We start from the raw sequence: 21,324 nt of genomic DNA, 5'->3' as shown, positions 1-21,324 counted from the left end.
CCCAAAACCTAAGCAAATGACCAAAATACCCCCGAAATCTAAAAATGACTAAAATACCCCCGAAACATAAAAAATGATTGAAATACCTCCAAAATCCAAAAAATGACCAAAATACCTCAAAAATCTAAAAATTACCAAAATATCCCCAAAACCCAAAAAATGACCAAAATACTATCGAAACCTGAAAAATGACTAAAATACCCCCAAAACCTAAAAAAATAACCAAAATCTCGCCAAAACATAAAAAATTACCAAAGTACCCCTGAAATCCAAAAAATGACCAAAATACCCTCCGAAACCTAAAAAATGACCAAAATACACTCGAAACCTAAAAAATGGCCAAAATAATCCCGAAGCCTAAAAATTAATCAAAATAATCTTGAAAACTAAAATTACCAAAATACCCCCCAGAACCTAAAAATTGACCAAAATACCCCCAAACCTAAGAAATGACCAAAATACCCACCAAAACCATAAAATGACCAAAATACCCTTACGTCCAAAAAATGACCAAAATACCCTCGAAGCCTAAAAATTACCAAAATATCCCCTAAAACCCAAAAAATGACCAAAATACCTCTAAAACCTAAAAATTGACCAAAACGACCAAAATACCTTTAAACCTATAAAATGACCAAAATACCCCTCAAAATATCTAAAATGACCAACATACCACTAATCCTATAAGATGAAAAAAATACACCTGAAGCCTTTAAAATTATGAAAATAGGGGTTTAGTGGGTATTTTGGTCATTTGTTATGTTTAGGGAGTATTTTGGTCATTTTTTAGTTTTAGGGGGGATTTTGGTCATTTTTTAGGTTTAGGGTGTATTTTTATCGACTTACTGGTTTAAGGGGCATTTTCGTTGTTCTATTGGTTTTGGAGTATTTTGGTCATTTTTTAGGTTTCGAGGATATTTTGGTCATTTTAAAGTTTAGGGGTTATTTTGGTCATATATAGGTTTAAGTGGTACTTTGGTCATTTTTTGGGTTTTAAGGGGTATTTCAGTTAAGTTCTAGGTTTTGAGGGTACTTCAATTATTTTTTAGGTTTTGAGGATATTTCGACCATTTTTAGGTTTCTAGGTTATTTTGGTCAATTTTCAGGCTTCAGGGTTATTTTAGTCATTTTTAAGGTTTCAGGGGTATTTCAATCATTTTTAAGTTTCTAGGTTATTTTGGTAAATTTTCAGGCTTTGGGGTTATTTTGGCCATTTTTAAGGTTTTGAGGGTATTTTAGTCATTTTTAGGTTCTGGGATTATTTTAGTTAATTTTTAGGCTTCAAGGTTATTTTGGCCATTTTTTAGGTTTCAGAGGTATTTTGGTAAATTTTTTAGGTTTCGAGGGTATTTTGAAATTTTTTTTTATTATTTTTGAGGTATTTTGGTCATTTTTAGGTTTCGGAGGTATTTTGGCATTTTTTGGATTTCATGGGTATTTTTGTCATTTTCCATTTTTTTAGTTATTACATTATATTTTTCTAATTTTTAATGAGGAATTATATTTTATTAATTTGAAGTATTAAATTAAATTAAATTTTGTTAAATTGAATTATTAAAAAATATTTTTATTAATTAAAATAATTTATTTTATTAATTTGTACTGTTAAATTATCTTTTATTAATTTGAAGTATTATATTCAATCTTATTAATCAAGAAAATATTAAATATTACTCTTTATATTACTATTTATAATTTGAACTATTTATATTATTATTAATTAAGAAAATGCAAATAGAAAGACTTATACTGACGTTTTTAAAAGCACTAGAATAGTCCTTTAAATGCACTGGAATAGACATTTTTAGATTGGAGAGACCTGTCCCAGCGCTTTTGAAAGCGCTAGAATAGGGTCCACCTATTCCAACACTTCTGAAAGCACTGGGATAGGTCTCCAAAAGCGCTTGGATAGGTCCCTCGTACCACTTAAAAATTTTCAGACTTCCCACTTATTTTTTTCACCTTCCCACCACTTTGGTCTCTCGTTTTTGGTCTCCTACTTCTTTGCTTCAGATGTTTTCCTCTCACCCACATTTTCTCTCCCTCTTCCTCTTCCTTAACCCACTTCCCCTCCTCCTTTCTTCTTCTTTACTGAAAACCCACCATTTCTTTTTCCAAAATTTCAAACACAAAAATACTACCCAAAACCACAAACCCTACCCAAAGCAAGGTAAGTCTCTCTAGCTCTCATTTCTATTTTGTAGTAATATTTGTATATATATTTGTTGTTAAATTTCTGGTTTTTTAGTTTTGATTTTGGTTGAAGTTTGGTTTGGGTTATGTGTATATTTTTGTGTAACTATTGGTTGATTGTGTGGGCTTTAGTTTTGGTTTTGGTTAAAGTTTAGTTTATTTTTGATTTCTGGTTTTGGTTTTTTATTTTTTTCCTTATTGCTAATTTGATGAAGGATTTTAGTTGAGATCTATGATTCCTAGCCTACATTGGTTTATTTCACATGAGTTTTCTCTCTTTTTATGATTTAGTGGTTTTGGAGTGCTCTTTGTTGTACATTTGCTGAATTTCGATTTGGTCAATTTTTTTGGGGCTTCCTTTTCATGGGTTGTTTTAGTTTTTGAGTAATTTGGGAATTTTGGCATCTGGGTATTATTAGTAATTCTTGCTTACTTCATTGTTTTATTTTTGTTACAACTGTCTAAATTTGGGTTCTAGTGCATGTTTGATTCTACTTTTGCTATCTGGGTTTTTAAGTTTGAGCTGGTTTAGATTGGAATTTGGTTGTTTGGATAGTTAAAGTTAATAGTTGGATACATTATTATATTACCATTGTTATTTGTGTTTTTGGGTTCAAAGTTTGTGTGGTGCTTTTAATTTAAAAGTACAGCTAACCAATTGTTTGGTGGCTGTGCAAATTTAGAATAAAAAGGAAGAGAGATAAAGAAGTGAGAGTTATGCAGAAAACATGTNTACTCAGTAATTTGACAATTGACATAAAGTTATTGAATTAATTGAATTTTAACCTATTTATTATGTTGATGTATTATAAAAAAAATAAAATTTGAAGTTATTTCTTTTAGCTTTGAATGATGGCGGTGGCTTTATTTTATTAATGACTGCGTTAGAATGGTGCTGGTATTTGTCTTTGGTTTTAATTAAATATGATTGGAATTTTTATATCAAAGTCAAGCATACAGATGTAAGCCATATTGAAATATCTAACTTTTTTCACTGTTAGGTGTTGTAGTCATGCATACAGATGTTGAAAGGACATTGAATATCACAATCTTTCAATAATTGCTTAAATATAAAAATGGGTGATTATTGTACCTCCAAGAGTAGATAGGTTGGCAAATTAATCTTAAATTATAGTATCAATTACAAAATTTTAAAGTTTAGAATTAGAACACATACTACAAGTGCCCCTAGATTTTAGGATAGATAGAATTCCACTAAAAAGTCACTCTATGAAATTCTTAAATGATATAAAGAATACTGGCTAAAGATTTGCAAGGTATTGGGGAGCACAAAACTTCATGGTGCTTGACAACTTGAACGGTGGGTGGAGTTGATAGAATGACAAGTCATAGTTGCAGGTGTCACTTTGGGCTATTGTTTAAAGGCCTCAGTTTGTTAGATTTGCCTGTGAATATTGTTGAGCTCAACGACATCGCGCTAGAATTGCCCCTGCAAATGCTAAAATTGCTCCTGGGAAGGCTTGTCATCTTTTCTCTCCCTTCAAAAAAGAAGAAGAATATAAAGAGAGTTTGATGTATGTAAATCTCACAATCTCTTTCTCTATAGAAAATCTGTTATTTGATTTATTATATTTATTGTTTATGGTGACTTGTCATATTGTTGTTCACAACGAAAGAGATCCTTGATATTCTGAGGAATATCCATGAATGTGTGTGTTCAATGTGGCTCAGAAGAGAAGAAGGATTTTGGTGGTTGTTCCACTTAAGAAGTTTAAAGGAAACCCACTTCCTAACTTTGCATAGTAGTTGAATATTTTATTTTATTTTATTTTAATTGTGTAATAATTAGTGTGGTGAAATTTAGTGGGTTTTTAAGTAGTTTGGGGAAAACCCATTTTCTGATATTTCTAGGAAAGGGTTTCATTTTGGAATAAAATTTGATGATACCTGTTTTAGTTATGAAATTTAGAGGACACCCATTTCTTGGAAGTGTAAGAAACATTCTTAGTTTGGAAGCAAACTTACATAATTGGTGGGGTCATTTAGCAACTTTACAGGTAACTTAGATGTTAAGAGCTTGTCCATTTCCTAATTGTTTTAAAATGATCATGTTTTGTAAATATGACCGCATATGTAAGCTAGATGACTAAGAAATTTGTGGTAAAAATACTCCCTAGGTTGATTGAACTTAACTTTTGACCCAAAAGTAAATTTCAGTAATGAATTTGCTCCAGCATGTTTGAAAATAATAGTCTTTCATTCCATCATGTGTTCAAGAACCTTGAATTGCTATGTTATGTTGGCACTTTAGGTTACAGCTTACAACCTTAATGTGTGTGTATATATATATTGGATAAGTAATGGTATGTTACAACCTTAATTGCCAGATTCTCGTTCTTTTTTTTTTTTTTTTTTTTTTCACATTTGGGGTTCCTCTTTGAAATTCATTACTTCTATTTGTCATGTGAAAACCTTTTCTTCTCTTCAATTCTATCTATGCCTCATTATTTAATCAGATTATATGCAAAAATGGAAACAAACCTGTGTTTTAATTGTGCTTTGCCAGTGCACCTAGCACTTCAAGGGTTGTCACTCTATGCCCTCATTAACCGATAGAATTCTTTTTCATTCTTTCCAAAAGCTCTAGAAGAACTGGAGCCTATATTGTAGTTGCTTACAGCAGCAAGCAAGTCCACCTCCTTTGCAATCACTTGAGAAGTAGCACAAATATATTTCCAAGTTTCAATTTTTTACTTGATTTCAAATTTTGAAATACTAGTTTTGTTAAGTTTTTTACTTTTATTTATACAAGATTTTATTTTAACTTAAGACCTAAATTTCGGCCCTTGTTCTCTAACTCTATAAAAACTATGGTAAAACTACTTAGGTAGGTTTTGATTTAGGGTTTGGATCAATATGGTTAGGGCTATTGCATGCACCATGCAATTCCCATCAATTATCACCTTTGAATTTGGAGTTAAAAAAAAAAAAAAAAAAAAAGCAGTGTAGGCCCAAGCCCTATTTTTCATCACACCGCTAGACCCAATCCCATGGCCAGTAGTTTAGTACCATTAGCCTTAGAGAACCACTTTGACATTTAATTGATTCCAACGTAGGTATAGCTCTTACTTAATTAGGGAAAATTATTATACCATATAGTGGAATCCTGTAGCCTCCTCCCTCTCACAGCAAGTTCGCTAAGCTAAAATAATTTGATAATTTTTTTTTCTAAATTTTTAAAATAAATTTGATAGTGGATATTATCATTAGTAAGGTAACAACTCAAGGAAAACCGCTAACAACATCTATCAAAGATTGATATTAAATTAGTTGAGTGTGCGATGAGTTCCAACTCAAGCATATATTAGGTTGATCTTGACTTTATAAATAACTATAAGGAGTCTCAATCAATGCAAATTGACTAATTCTTTTATGGGTGTAAGTGCAAATTTGGCCAGTACTTTTCTTGAGTTGTAACTAATGGTATCAAAGCCAACCAAGTATCCCATCGTTGTATAGCCTCATAAACAACTATAAAAAGCTTATATTGTGATTGGAATAGTTCTTTTGGGCTGTAATGCAAACATGGATAACAATATTTCTTGTTTTGTTATAGAAAACTCTTTGAAGGAGAACCCAACCTTCTTTTAGGCTACTAGGGACTCCTTCAATTTAAATTTTAGATTTTTTTTTTAACACTCCTTCCATCAATGAGTTATATTGGTAGCTATTGTTTAAGTATTCGTGTGCAACATAAAAAGGAGGATGTTGTGGCTGTGAAAGAAATTACACCATCTCACATTTACAAAGGGCATTAGAAGCTTACCTACGGGTTCTTGATAGTGGACAAATGGAGGAAAATGGGTTGGAGTTTCGGTTTTAGAGGGGTTTTGTAGAGGGGAAAGAGAGAAGGAGAAGTGCCTATAAAAAAGAGAAGAGAATTTTTGGGAATTTTTGTACTTGAATTTTCCAAAGGGAGTGGGGGGTATTTAGACAAAGTGGGGGTGGGGGGGAGGTGACATACCCATTTAGCTGCCCCTCTCAAATAAGCTACTTGAGGGGTGTGGTACCTCTACATCACCTAATCTTGTCCACTTATCTCTATATTGTTGTCAATGATCCTATAGATTGGGCCAGGGACATTCAGGTAATCCCAACTTTATTATTTTGAAAATCACATTAAGTCAATTGGTGCATTACTGCATTGTATTGTATTTATCTATGCAAATCATCTATTTACTTCCAACTCTATCTTTCCCTCTTTTAACTATTTTTTTTCTTATTAATTTTCTTAACTTATTGTTACACTTTCTCAAACATTTCATCCTCCATTTTAAACCTTTTTGACTCTATGCGTGTGTTTAAGTGAATTTTGAATTTTCTATAGAACTAACTTTGTTTGGTTGTTGGGAAAATTGAGTAGAAAAGGAGGGGAAAATAGAATTCATGACGCATGTGTTAGTGTTTTGTGTGTGTGTGTGTGTGTGTGAAAAAAAAAAAAAAAAAAAAAAAATAATTTAGGAAATTCATCTTAACTATGTTGAAATTGTTGTGAAATGAGAACTGTGAAAGAGTAAGGAAGGATGGTTATACAAAGAATGTTTTAGTTTCTGGTTTTAGGAATGGTAATTATCCTATTATGATTGCCGGTCTTAATGAATAATGTTTCTTTTTATTCTGTTGTTGTATCTGACTCGGTTGATTTCCATTGCAGGTGCGTTGAAGGTACCCAATCTGTTCTTAACAAATGGTAAGTCATTTAAGTGATTCAGTTTGTGGTTCATCAATAGAAATTTTAGGAGCTACTAAGAGGATGATGGGCTTATTGTAAAGATATATGTGATTATGGGGTTATTAGTTATGGTTTGTGAGGTTGATATTGACAAACATGCAATGCTGTATATTGAACCTTAGAACATTTGAGGCTTGTTTCTTTTTTATTGTAAAAAACTCTTTAGTCCGTTCTTCTGTTGATATTTCTTTGAATTATTTGAGACCAAAAATAAATATTCTTAAAACATTGTGTTCCATAATTATCAACATGATTTTTGTGCAAGAAAATGTTATATTATTGGTTATTGTCTTTACCTCTCAAGAGTAATGTATACAATACAGCAATAAAATGAACAATACTATTATTTGATTTGAATAGGAGGTGGCGTCCCTGAAACTAGATGTGCCACTGAGTTAAGTGAACTTTTGGGAGTGCACATTTTACCTCCTCAAGTAGGATTTTGTTGTTGTCGTTGTCTTTTATTTATTTTTATTTTTCAGTATAAATAGGAGATTGAAGTTTATCTATTCATGATTGTTGTGACTGTCATTTGATTGTTGGAATCTTTAGCATATTATGCTGTAGGAAAAATGATTAAGCTATTTAAAGTTAAGGAAAAGCAAAGGGAACTCGCAGAAAATGCTAATGGAAAGACACCCGTCAAGAAGCAAAGCGCTGGGGAATTACGTCTTCACAAAGGTTATGAGTCCTTTTTTATTTTTTATTTTAATCACCATAATATCATAGGTTAAGTGTTTCCCTCAGGGTACTGGAGCATTTGCTATGAGGTATTTCATTCCATTAAAATTTGGTTGATGTATCCTGAGATCTTGGACCAACATGCCCAACTTATTTTTTATTTTAAGACTTTGTTAGAAAAGCTTTTTGGAATCTCCCTGTCTTAACTTGGTATTTGACTCATAAACTCAAACATAAAACTATATATTTGATTCACTGCTAAATAGTAGAGTTTTTTTTATTTTTGATTTTGATTTTTTTTTAATAAAGTTTTTGTGTTTTTCATTGTGTAGATATCAGTGAATTGAACCTACCAAAATCTTGTCATATCTTTTCCCATTGGCAAGGATGATTTGATGAACTTTGAGGCTACCATTCGGCCTGATGACAGATATTATTTGTAAGTACTCTCGATAAAAATCCTCAGCATTTTTCTAAGGATGATGAAGTATCCTATCATGAGGTTTTAATGATACTACTTGGTTTAAGTTTTGAATATTAAAATGTATTGTTTTAGCCTTACAGAGGTGGTACATTTTTGTTCACTTTTAACGTTTCCCCTATTTACCTTCATGAGGCACCAAAGGTCAAGTGTAAGACAAAGGTAATCAAGCATGTCTAGTTCTCTAAATTTAGAGAACTGGACATGCTTGATTACCTTTGATTTATGAAGTTTGTTTTTTTCAAATAATATATGTTCTTCTTGGAATTATTGTTGAATTTTGATAGGCATCATCATAATGGGCATTGGGAAGCAAGAATTGGAAGAGTTTCTGGTAACAAATATCTGTACCTGGGAACTTACAGTAAGTTCTAATACCCTCTTTTTGATAGTGAATTTGGTATCTTAATTGTTATGTATTGAAAATTATCATAAATAGAGGGGTTATATGTCTTTGGTAAACTTTGGTACTTGGTCTTACTACAATTTGATGGTGGGCATGATATTCTGTTTTTGTTTCATACTTCCAGTTGTGCTATATTGATCCTAAAGTTTCCAATGAGGAGGAGATGGAACTGCTAAATGGATCAGATAGCGCACAATTATAAAGTAATTTATTCGTCTTTGGTGCATCTTTTAGATACTCTTTATCTATTTCATTGTTTTACTTACCTCATTCAATGCCTTTTTTTTGTTGTAATGTATGACAAACAATATTCCAAAGTTATTATATGAAGATCAAAAGAAAATTACAGTGGTATGGTTTTTTGTAATTTTCTTTAGTAAGTCAATGTAGTTTTGTTTTGGTATAAGTGATCTACAAGTTATTGTATGGTATTTTTTGTTTTATTTTATCAGGTTAAGTACTTTAAACTTTTGTTTTAATGGTAGACAATTGCAAACAATGTGTTTTGTTGTTGTAGCTTTACTGTTGCTGGTGTGTGAATTATCAAAACAATGAGTGTAGTTCTTTGTTTTTATGGATCATATTGTTTGAGTTTTGTGTTTTGGTTTATTATCATTTGAAACTCAATGTGCAATGGTGAAATCATAGTGTAGGTGCGCCTCATAACATTCTAGACACTTGGGATGTATTATTTTGTGTATAACATTAGACATTTGGGATGTAATTATTGATATGGTGTAATTAAATATATTTAGTTTCTTAGTTTAATGTGGTATTGTATTTGCTATTGGAAAATATGAATTGTGGTTCATTACAATTGCTATAAAATAGGTATTGGAAAATATGTATTGTAGATACATTATAGGTGCTAAAAAAATTAAATTGTTTTTTTTAAATTTAAAAAATGACCTATCCCAGCGCTTTTAAAACCACTGGAATAGGGTTTGGCATAGGTACTGCCTATGCTAGCGCTTTCAAAAGCGCTGGTATAGGCCTTTTAAATTTTATTCATTCAAGACCTATACCAGTACTTTTGAGAGCGCTGGAATAGGTGCTGCCTATGCCAATGCTTTTAAAAGTATTGGTATAGGTCTTTTAAATTATATTCATTCATGACCTATACCAGCACTTTTGAAAGCGCTGGCATATGTAGTACTTATTCCAGTGCTTTCAAAAGTGTTGGTATAGGTCTTGAATCAATATAATTTAAAGGCCTTTACCAGCGCTTTCAAAAGCGCTGGTATAGGGTGTATGCCTTTCCTAGTACTTTTTCGGCGATCCTATACCCACATTCATTGTGCGGCGGTTTGAAGCGCCGGGAAAAAAAATGCCAGGATAGGAATTTTGACCCTATCCCAACACTTTTTGAGGCTATCCCAGCAATTTTGAAAATGCTGGGATAGCCCCTTTTTTTCTAGTGCGTGTACCTTGAGACAAAGCAACGACTAAGGCCATTTTCCTTCAACTTGCCAAATTTCACGCAATTTTGACTTTGTTGCCTTAATGATTTCTACTAGTGCCTTTTTTGCTTTGTGTGATTTTAGGGGCGCTTGGGAGTCTAAAAAGGCCATGACGATCTATTCTACATCACTTACATGTCACATTGTGATTGACTGTCTATCACTTTTACATAGATTCATCACTTTTTTTTTTTTTTTTCCCACCATTTACAATTTGCCATATAGATAGTTGTGGCACAAATTATACCGTTTTATGTGGTCTTAGAATTTTTCCAAAGAAACATAGACCACATCTAATTAGCAATTTTCTCATGATTGAGTTATTGGTTTTTATTTTATTATTATTTATTTACTACTTTGATTTTTTCCCCCAAATAATAATAGAAAAATGACTTTCTTGACTTAATGTAAGGAAAATGCCCCCCAAAAAAAATAAAATAAAAAATAAAACATCATTTTGGTAGTCATTAATGGCACATTTTTATGAGACTAACAAGAGTGACTAAATTAAATAAACCTAAAAGTTAGAAGATTAAATTGAACAAAAGTGAGGTTAAAGGACATAATTGTAAGCCACATCGGCATTTATGATATATTACTTAATGATAAAGACTATTTATACACAATGCCAAGAGATTATGAATTAAACTGGCATATTTAAAGTGTTAAGAACCAAATTATTATGGATAGAGACTATTTTTACACTGACAATTTTCCCAAGAATAAAAACATTTAATAGCTAAGTATTCTTCTTATATAAGTACTATACCACGTACTCTTGGATTTTTTTATTCTTTTATTTTTAAGAATCTTGTTTTGATTTATTGGTTGATTATTATATTAAGTAGTTACACAACATTTTCACATTTACTGATATAGCCTATTGGCAATACCAGTGATAGGCCTAGATAAAATAATATTACTTACAATAAAAAAATAAAACAACTAGAAAATTGTAAAATAAATTGTTTCTTTAATATTGTTGTTAACGGGTAGACTAGTTATTTGTTCCCCATTTATTCAAAAAAATAAATAAATTGCATCCTTAAAACCTTATTTTACTTTTACTGACATAGCCTATTGGCGATACCAGTACTAAACCTAGATTTCTTCTATAAAAAAATTGTGTAATAATTGAAAAATAAATTGTATTTCCTAATATTATTGTTAACTAGTAGACTAGTTTGGGTCACAGATAAAGAAGACAAGCCTTCTCATAAAGAAGTCATATATAATTGTCATAAAAAAATCTCAACATGTGAGATTATGCTGGTAAAGAAAATTGAAATTAATTTGACTTGTCTTACTCTATCACTGTTTCTCAGCAGAAAATGTCAAAATGTGTGTATACCAAAAAGGAAACATAAATATTCCCACAAGAGGTAATCGCTTCTCACAAGAAAAGGTCAAATTGTGCATACCAAAAAGGAAAAACCTATTCCCATTAAGAGGAAACAAAGGGGGAAGCTATGGGACAAAGGTCGACAGGAAAAGAAGGGAGCAGCTTGTGTCTAGTGTCAATGATCACTGGACACATTGCGATGCGGACATGTGTCCATATCCTAATGGCTTCAGTGGTCACTGGCCACTAGACAGAAGCCAGACCCAGAAAAGAAAGCATGGTGAAATTTATATATACATTCTTAAAAAAAAAAAAAAATCATTTATTGTAAAAAAAAAGAAAAAAAAAGAAAAAGTGAAGTTTATATGAATAGAGTGTGAATTATATTATGGTGTCAATGGTTTCATAATTTGAAAGGGGGAAAAGACCACCGAGAAAGGTGGTCTAGTGGTCTTGGCACAAACGCAAGAATGCAGCACTCGTGAGGCTAAGGTGAGGTCTGTTGTTACCTCGAACAACAATAACTATGGTTCAATTCAACATTCCCTAGTAGATGAGTACCCCAATAGTCACGGTCATGGAGTCTGCAACAATAGTTGCCCCTCGCTCACTCATCTTGGCCATTAAAAAAAAAAAAAAGTGGGAAAAGAACACTTGATCAATTACCCATATAATTAAGCACCAAGATTCCTACTTGCATAGTTGCATTTGCCCATCCCTTGTAAGAACTTTGAAGACTTGATTCCTCCAAAAGGCAATGGCACAAATTATATCATTTTATGCGGGCTTAGAATTTTCCCAAAGAAACATAGACCATGTGTAATTAGTAATTAGCAATTTCTCACGATTGAGTTTTTGGTTCTTATTTATTTATTATTTATTTACTACTTTAATTTTTTCCCCCAAATAATAATAGAAAAATGACTTTCATGATATAAAGTAAGGAAAATGCCAAAGAAAAAAAGAAAAAAAAAACTACATCATTTTGGTAGTCATTAGCACATTTTTTATGAGACTAACAAGAGTGACTAAATTGAATAAACCTAAAAGTTATAAGATTAAATTGAACAAAAGTGAGGTTAAAGGACATAATTGTATTTAAGCCACGTTGGCATTTTTGATCTATTACTTAACGATAGAGACTATTTATACACCCAAAAGATTATGGATTAAACTGACATATTTAAAGCGTTAAGAACCAAATGATTATGGATAGAGATTATTTTCACACTGATAATTTTCCCAAAAATAAAAACTTTTAATAGCTAAGTATTCTTCTTAAGTACCATACCACGTACTCTTGGATTTTTTATTCTTTTATTTTTAAGAATCTTGTTTTGATTTATTGGTTGATTATTATAGTAAGTAGTTACACAACATTTTCACATTTACTGATATAGCCTATTGGCCATACCAGTGATAGGCCTAGATAAAATAATATTATATACTGACAATAAAAAAATAAAACAACTAGAAAATTTTAAAATAAATGGTTTCCCTAATAGTATTTTTAACAGGTAGACCAGTTATTTGTTCCTCATTTATTCAAAAAATAAATAAATTGTATCCTTAAAACCATTTTTTACTTTTACTGACATAGCGGGGATACCAGTACTAGACCTAGATTTCTTATATAAAAAAATTGTGTAATACTTGTAAAATAAATTGTATTCCCCAATATTATTGTTAACTGGTAGACTAGTTTGGGTCACAGATAAAGAACACATGCAGGTCTTCTCATAAAAAGTCATATATAATTGTCAAAAAAAAAAAAAAAAAAATCTCACCATGTGAGATTATGCTGGGAAAGCAGCTTGAAATTTTGACCTGTCTAAATCTATCACTGTTTCTCAGCAGAAAATGTCAAATTATGTGTATACCAAAATAGAAACAAAATAATATTCCCACAAGAGGTAATCGTTTCTCACGAGAAAAGGTCAAATTTTGCATACCAAAAAGGGAAAATCCTATTCCCATTAAGAGGAAACAAAGGGGGAAGCTATGGGAGAAGGGTCGACTGGAAAAGAAAGCATGGTTAAATGTATACATTCTTTTTTTAAAAAAAAAAACAGTCATTTGTCGTAAAAAAAATGTGAAGTTTATATGAGTAGAGTGTGACTTATATTATAGTGTCAATGGTTTCACAATCTGAAAGGGCGAAAAGAACAGTTGATCAGTTACCCATATAATTAAGCACCAAGATTCCTACTTGCATAATTGCATTTGCCAGTCCCTCGTAAGAACTTTGAAGAAAAACAAATTTTAAGGGAACTTCGGGTCTTCGGTCTTCCACCCATCGCTCCTGAATCCTGATCAAATAAGCTTTGGAAGAAAAAAAATAGACAAATAAGGTTTTTTTTTTTTTTTTTTTTTTTTTTTTTTTTTTTTTAAATTTTAAAAATGTGCTTGAAATGACATTGATATTATACACTACGTACATACAGTGTCCATAATATTACGTGTTATGCATTATTTAGTTTGGCCTTTTTAATCTGTGTCAGTATACGCTAAAACTTATCTCATCAAACTTTGTAAGGTTGAATTTAATTAATCATTTTGTTGACTTTATTCTGTGCAAAAATTGCTTGTGTTTTAGCATTTAGTAACTCTATATTTAGGTGGGAATCTTGTAAGGGTAGTGTGTGAGAGAGTGCGAAGAAATGCTCAAGATTGTGCAAAAAAACAAGGACTCGGGACTGGATCTCGCGGGTGGCTCACGGCTTGCAAGTCACCAGAAGTTGCACATGTGCCAAGCATGCCAGAAACTGAAGAGTCACGCCAGTTGTCGCACTACAGGATAAAAGTCTCAGGCTGGCCAGGCCGTTTGCTCGCGGCTTGAACTCGCGACTCAACCAAGTCGCGAGGCCAAGTCGCCAACTTGTCCTATTTGGCAAAAACTGAAGTTTCACATTCCATTCTCACCCTAGTATAAATACCCCTCATTCTCACGAAATGTAAAGAGCTTCCAGAGAGAATTTTGAGAGAGAAACCCCAGAGAAAACAAGATTGCCTCATCCACAATCTTCACGTAAGAGACTCTTCAAATTTCTCTACTTTCTTTCTCTTCATTGATACATCCTTGAGAGGTTCTTGACCAAATCATTTTCTCACCATACCCACGTTTGTGAGAAGGTTGTTTTGGTGCTAAGATAAGCAATTTGGAAGGAACCAATGACTATTGGTTGATGCTATGGTTTATAGCGGAATCTAGTAAGATAGAAAAGAAAAAGGTTCGGCGTAACCTCGTTGGAGCAGGAAGTTTGGAGGACTTAAGTACTTGGGTAGATTAGGCTTGGAGGGTTTATTACTGTTCATGTATCCCAACTACATTTTCTAGTGGATTATTTACTGCTTGGAGAGCGGCGGAAAGGTTTTACGCCAAGGGTTTCGGTTTCCTCTTCGATAACACATCACATGTTGTCCTTGTGTTTGCATCTCTCTTCCCTTTATCTTTACCATTTAATTACTGCTGTGATTGTGATTAGTTATGGTTTAGATTGTTTATCAATTCTAGTATAAGTTTGTTATCATTTTCTGCACATTTATTGTTTGATATAAAGTTTAAATTGATAATTTGTTATTTGAGGGTCTAAACGTTCATAGTGTTTTTGACGCTATTTGAACTTTCAAACTTTGATGGCTTCCTCCAATATTCTGAAACTTTGTTTGCTCCTATCTGCAATCGGCTTGTCAAGAACATGGGCTCTCAACTCTTCTTCTTATATGAAATATTCCCAAAATTTGTCCTCCATAGACTCCATTTGCAAAACCACACCATACCCAGATGTCTGTTTTGACTCAGTGGAACTCTCCATCATTATCAATATCTCAATTGATATCAGTCCAAACATCGACACCTTTTACACCCTCCAAATCGCAATATTTGAGTCTGAACAGCTTTCCAATCTATTGTTGGATGCTGGAAACTCAGACAATATCATTGAAAATCAAACAGGAACCATACAGTACTGCGAGGAACTCCAACAAATCACCATGTCTTGTTTACAAAGATCAATGTCCCTAATCCAGGACGCACCCATTAAACAACGGAAACTAGCCGATGCAATAGCTTACCTTAGCACAGCACTCACAAATAAGAACACATGCTTGGAGGGCTTGGATTCAGCTGCGGGTCCTTTGCTGCCAACCCTACTGAGTTCCATAGATTACACATACATGTATGTAAGTAATGCTCTTTCCATTCTGTCTAGCCAAAAAAGCCATAATAAAAGGCGCCTCATGGACATGGGTGTTCCAACGTGGATTTCAAAGAAATCAAAGAGTCGGACTCGGATATTGGAGAGTGAATATGACCCGAGTAAGGTGCTGACTGTGGCTGCTAATGGAACTGGAAACCTCACCACCATCACTGATGCTGTCAACTTTGCTTCAAACAATAGCAATGATAGAACACATATCTATGTGAAACAAGGGATTTATGAGGAAAATGTGGAAATCCTAAGTTACAAGCAAAACATTTTTCTGCATGGAGACGGAACTGATGCCACTAAAATTACTGGTAACAGAAGTGTGGGCGATGGCTGGACCACTTTCAGATCTGCGACTCTTGGTATGTTTAGCAATTTAACTCCTTTTTATGTTAATAATCTTCTTCTTCTTTTTTATTTGTATTTTTTAATCTTGTAAGCTGTACGGGACAATACATAAATCAGAATAGATAGTCATGAAATAGTAACTTTTCATATTAATTAGTTAATTTTTATTTTTAATTTCATAATTATAAAGAGAAGATTTGAATTGTAGTCATCTGTTGGAGCACCAGGATGGGCCAATAAAACTACAGGGCTATAAATTTTAAGTTTGATAACTAATTATGATTTAATTTATTGGAATATTCTTATGTAATTAACTTATTTTAGGAATATAATAAATTTTATTACATGAATATCACAAACAAAAAATGTTACCTATAGCAAAAAATAAGGAATATATATTACAAATTTTATTACATAAATTGGTAACATATCAATTTATAAAGATTGTATAACAAAATTTGTGACATCCCTAAAATCTCCAGACACTTATTTATATATTGTTGAAGTGACATTAGTCATATTTCATTTCACATTGTTTTTTAAGCTTTGGTTATTACATTAAAACTAACTTTAGAATTTTTCTAATGGATTTTTTCCTTTTTATTTTACTTGTGACTAATTGGTAATATACAATAAATTGAACTTCAGTAGTGTCTGGTAATGACTTTTGAAAGTTCAATATGGGTATGAAACACCCTTGAACGTTTAGACCCCCAGAAACACAATACCAATTCAAGCTTTATATCAAACAATCAATGTGCGGAATATGATAACAAGCTTATAACAGAATTAATAAAACAATCTAAGCCAAATATAAACACATCCACAGCAGTAAATATAAGGCAAAGATAAAGGAAAGAGAGATGCAAACACACGGACAACACACGATGTGTTATCGAAGAGGAAACCGAAGTCCTCGGCGTAAAACCTCTCCGCCGCCCTCCAAGCGGTGATAAAATCCACTAAAGAATATAGTTGGGATACATGAACAGCAGAAGACCCTCCAAACCTAATCTACCCAAGTACCTAAGCCCTCCAAGCTTCTTGCTCCAACGAGGTTACGCCGAACCTATTTCTTCTTTAGCTTACCGGATTCCGCTACTTAACCATAGCATCAACCAATGTATATTGGTTTCTTTCCAAACTGCTTCCCAAAGCACCAAATGGACTTTCTCACAGACGTGGGTGTGGTGAGATAAGGGTTTGGTAAATGACCTCTCAAGGGTATGACAATAGAGAGGAAGAGAGTAGAGGAATTTGTAGAGTTTCTTTAGATGAAGATTAGGGATGAATCAATCTTGTATTTCTCTAGGGTTTTCTCTCACAAAATTCTCTCTGGAAGCTCTCTCAATATGATGGGTATAAGGGTGTATATATAGTAGGGTGAGAAGGGAATGCAAAACGTCAATTTTTGCCAAACAGGGCAAGTTGGCGACTTGATCTCGCGGCTTGGCCAAGTCAAGAAATCAAGTTGCGACGTAATGGCCTGGCCAGACTGGAACTTTTGTCCTGTAGCATGACAGCTGGCGCGACCCTTCAGCTTCCCAGTGTGCCTCTCACGTGTCTGCCTTTCGCGGCTTGCCAGTCGCGAACCACCCGCGAGTCCTAGTCGCGAGACTCTGTTTTTCTTGCATACTCTTAAGCTTTTCTTCACATCTTCTCACACACTACCCTTACAATCTTCCCACCTAAATACAAGGTTTCTAAATGATGAATTACAAGCAAATTAGTCACGGAATAAAGCCAATTAAATGGTTGATTAAATTCAACCTTACAATCTCCCCCTTTGGCTATTCCGTGACAAAGCCCTACAACAAACTCTAGACTTAAACGTGAGTTGGGAACAGTTGGAAAACTCACTCACACCTAACTCTAGATTCTGTAAAGCTCTTGAACATATGAATAAGTAACTCCTGAAACACAATAACATAGCAATATCATTGTATGCAGAAAACTTAATATGCATATGGAGCAAAATAAGCATGATCAAGCAAAAATGAACACAAGCACAAAAGCAGTAATTCATGGCAAGATCACTACCAGTAGTCACTAAGCAAAAGTGATTACTATGTTCATTCACACAAGGAATGAACATCCGGATATGCAAAAAGGATAAACTCAATTGAAGAGTATCATTTGCAAATCCAACACTCAACCAATGCATACAGGCATATATGCATCTAGAAACAATCCTACAAGGGCACAAGAGTGTTGTACTTAAGGTAATACAAAGCATTAACAAGTACCAAAACACAAAGCACAAAGGCTGCATATGCAAAGTTTTTGCAAAATACATGGCACAAACCATACAAGCCTACAATCAGTGCATAAGAACAAGTAAACAACCCTCAAAGCTTACAAAAGCATCAATGGGTACAAAACACAAACAAACAAAGCTTAAAGCTGAATAACCTCATACTATATAAGTAAACACCAAAGATTCACAAGTGTATCAAACTAAAAGCACAGATATTTAAAACAAACTGAAACTAGTGTATCACACTTAAAGAAGACACATAACATAATTAAACTCCCCCTCAAAAAGAGCACTCCCCCTCAAGAACTGCCCTAAAAGTTCTCCCCCTTTTTGATCGGAATGGCCAAAGGGTCAGTGATCCTGGTTGGTATAAATGCTATCAAACTTTGCAGAGAGCACATCAAGCTGGTCCTGCATTGTTGTCATCCTCTCTGTCTGTTGATTCTGAATATCACGGATAGTATCAAGTCTCTCTAGAATGATCTGAAGGGTATCAGGAGGAACAGATGATGAGGTAGAGGGTCTGCTCCTTTTGACTCTTACTCTAGGTGTGGAAACTGGTCCTGCCCTTTCTGCTTAAGTCTCCATAGGATCTCCTTCTTCATGGACACCCTCTTCTTCTTCACCTGGAAGACGACTCTGGATCCGTACTAGAGTAAATTTGTTGATGGCTGATAGAGGAGGCATGGGACTGATATCTTGTGGGATTACCACCCCCTTTTCTTTGAAAATTCTCATGAGAAGGCTTGGAAACACTAGCTTGGGCCTCGAGGTGGTTTTGGTTTCATCCACTATAGTGTCAAAAATGTGGGAACTGATGTCAATAAAAGTATTTTCCTTAAGATCCATAAGAAAGATGGCTCTGGCATTCGTCAATGTAGTCATCTTCCTTATAGGGTACAAATTGTACGTCATAATTGTTGTTAAACACCTCATGTCTTTGGGAAAGTCAGAAGTGTTGAGACATCTCCGTTCTAAAACTCCACCAATCTTTTTCTGGACAGTTTCTAGAGAGACCATTCTGTCCTTGTAGTTTGTAAATTCATAATCTTCTAAGCCCTCCAGTCCCAAAACCTTATCAATGTCATGAGCATCTAAGGTAAACTCCTTTTTCCTCACCCAACAACTCAACTCTTCCTCCCTTATCACAGCATTGGCATAGAATTCTCTGATAAGAGGTTCACACACTAAAGGTAAGTCACCCAGAAGTTTCTCCTAGCCTCTTCCTTCAAAGCATTATGGAATGAATGTATCCCTCAAGTCATGCAAATCCACAAATCTCTCCTGGATAATTGTTCCTTTTACGAAGGAATCTCTATATCTCTCAAAATGTTTGACTGATCTAAACAGGTTGCTATCCATTTTTAATCTCTTATCAGCCTTCTTAGCATGAGTCTTCTTCTTAGAGGATGTGGAAGCCATCTGTAATCACTCAGAAAAGTTCACAACAAGGGCACAAGACAATATGTGGAGATATACTCAAATTAGTAACCATGTAATTATCAAGAAGAACAGAGTATTGAGCAACAACACAAACCAAGAATAGATGATAATAGAGAAACAAGATATAACATGGTAATCACAGATTAACCAAGTTCAGTCTGTAAAGATGAAATTTTCATACAGACAGATGAAAACAATTATCACTGAGATGTAACCAACAGAACATGGAATGTGCAAGATAATCCCTAGAAGCAGGATCATGCTCAAGATGTGTAAATACACACACAGAATAGATTGAACCACATAAACAAGGTCACACACATGACAAGCACACATTACATTTGGGAAAACATCACATAGCATCCAACAAACCGTATACCCAAAGGATATACCCATAGAAAATCAAATGTCAAACATGAAAGACCATGAATGAGAAGATGAAAAACATGAAATACCATAATAGAGTAAACCCAAGAAGCTAGGCATTACCAAAAGAGAACAAACCACACCATCAAAACACCAATTTTAAGCAGAAAAGATCAGAATACCCAAATAGCAATCCAAACAGTAAAACACAGAGATTCAAGAGTATTTTACATCAAAACATGAAAATGGAGTAAAGAACAAGAAAGCCCATACCTTTTTCTTGAAGATTTGTGCAGAGATGATGCAGAAATGATGGATTTTTCAGTGATATTCGAAAGCTTTGAGAGAGAGAGTGAAGAAGGCAATGAACAGTCACTGAAAATCGAGGGAAAATTGAAAAACAATTTTTCAAATTGTCTTCAAAAATGCAAAACACGCATTTTTCACGACTTATCCAAGTCGCCAGTAAGTCGCCAGATCAAGCCGCGAAACACTGTGTAGGTAAGATTCTAGAAAAATCTTCTAAGTGTTTTTCGCGACTGGAAGGTTTAGTCATGAAGGAGTCGCGAATTGAGCCGCGAAAATCTCTGAGTAACCCTCGCGATTGGACCTTCCACCCGTGAACAAGCCGCCAAAATGAGCCGCGAATAGAGCAAAAACTCAAATTTTTCAAAAATTTTCTAAGTCTTTTTCGCGACTAGAGTACTGACTCGCCAGTAAGTCGCGAAAATCTCTGATTGAGCTCGCGAATAGGGCTTGCGACTGTGCTAACCCACGACTTAGTCGCCAAAACAGGGCAACACTGTTTTTGAGAAAATTTCACAATTTTGTAAAAGCAAAGTACTTTCCAAAAACAAAATAAAACACTCAAAAATCTTTTTGTGTTTGACCCACAAAGATTGAGCATGTGAAAACACATTTAAACAAGTACAATCACACAAATGAATATGGCATTCGTTGAACTTAGACTTGTGTGATGTGTGTGGGTATCAAAAATGAGATAGTTCTTAGTCCAATGTGAAGCTTCAATGATCAATTCAATCAAGGCATACACAACTAGCACTAGATTATGTGACCTGTCTCAATTATAGAAGCATGCATATATGACATCCCACAAGAACTTGATAACAACTCTTTGAAGCTTTTCATTTGGCTCCATATACACATATCATTTGCCAATTTTGAGCAAAGAAACTCTCATTGAGAGATAGATGCCAGAAATTTTTGATATTTCAATTAATGAGATTGCCTTTGGCTTTTGGGCATCTTTCATACATTTTATTTTGGTCCCTTTCTCTTTTTCCTAGTCAAATACTAGTATGTGTGACAGGCTTTTGCAGCTCTATATCTCTTTTCATTTTGAGATTTACATTTAGAGAGCTCTTT

At 33.7% G+C, this 21,324-nt stretch overlaps 2 protein-coding genes across 8 annotated transcripts; both read left to right on the top strand.

Moving 5' to 3' along the window:
* The first annotated feature begins 1,999 nt into the window (after positions 1–1,999).
* Positions 2,000–9,030, top strand: LOC112004691 (uncharacterized). 7 transcript variants are annotated; one of them, XR_010630926.1, is made up of 7 exons: positions 2,021–2,170; positions 6,869–6,904; positions 7,307–7,380; positions 7,499–7,627; positions 7,960–8,066; positions 8,396–8,472; positions 8,639–9,030. XR_010630926.1 is itself a non-coding variant. In XM_065778474.1 (5 exons), the coding sequence occupies exons 1-4, from the start codon at positions 2,014–2,016 to the stop codon at positions 8,016–8,018; spliced, it is 381 nt and encodes a 126-aa protein (XP_065634546.1). In that variant the 5' UTR covers positions 2,000–2,013; the 3' UTR covers positions 8,019–8,066; positions 8,396–9,030. The 7 variants fall into 7 exon arrangements, 1 of the variants encoding a protein (XP_065634546.1); XR_010630923.1 differs by lacking the exon at positions 7,307–7,380 and adding an exon at positions 3,462–3,728 and having other exon boundaries at positions 2,022–2,170; XR_010630924.1 differs by lacking the exon at positions 7,307–7,380 and adding an exon at positions 3,553–3,728 and having other exon boundaries at positions 2,026–2,170.
* Positions 9,031–14,952: 5,922 nt separating this feature from the next.
* On the top strand, positions 14,953–18,709 carry LOC136061115 (probable pectinesterase/pectinesterase inhibitor 12). Its single transcript, XM_065778438.1, has 2 exons — positions 14,953–15,886; positions 18,627–18,709. Exons 1-2 carry the CDS (start codon positions 14,953–14,955, stop codon positions 18,707–18,709), a joined length of 1,017 nt encoding a protein of 338 aa, XP_065634510.1.
* Positions 18,710–21,324: the final 2,615 nt, after the last annotated feature.

The sequence above is a fragment of the Quercus suber genome, unplaced genomic scaffold (genome assembly GCF_002906115.3).
Source record: "Quercus suber isolate HL8 unplaced genomic scaffold, Cork oak 2.0 scaffold_183, whole genome shotgun sequence".
NCBI lineage: Eukaryota > Viridiplantae > Streptophyta > Magnoliopsida > Fagales > Fagaceae > Quercus > Quercus suber.
Note: the sequence above shows the minus strand (reverse complement) of the source record. Positions and strands in the feature narration are given on the sequence as shown.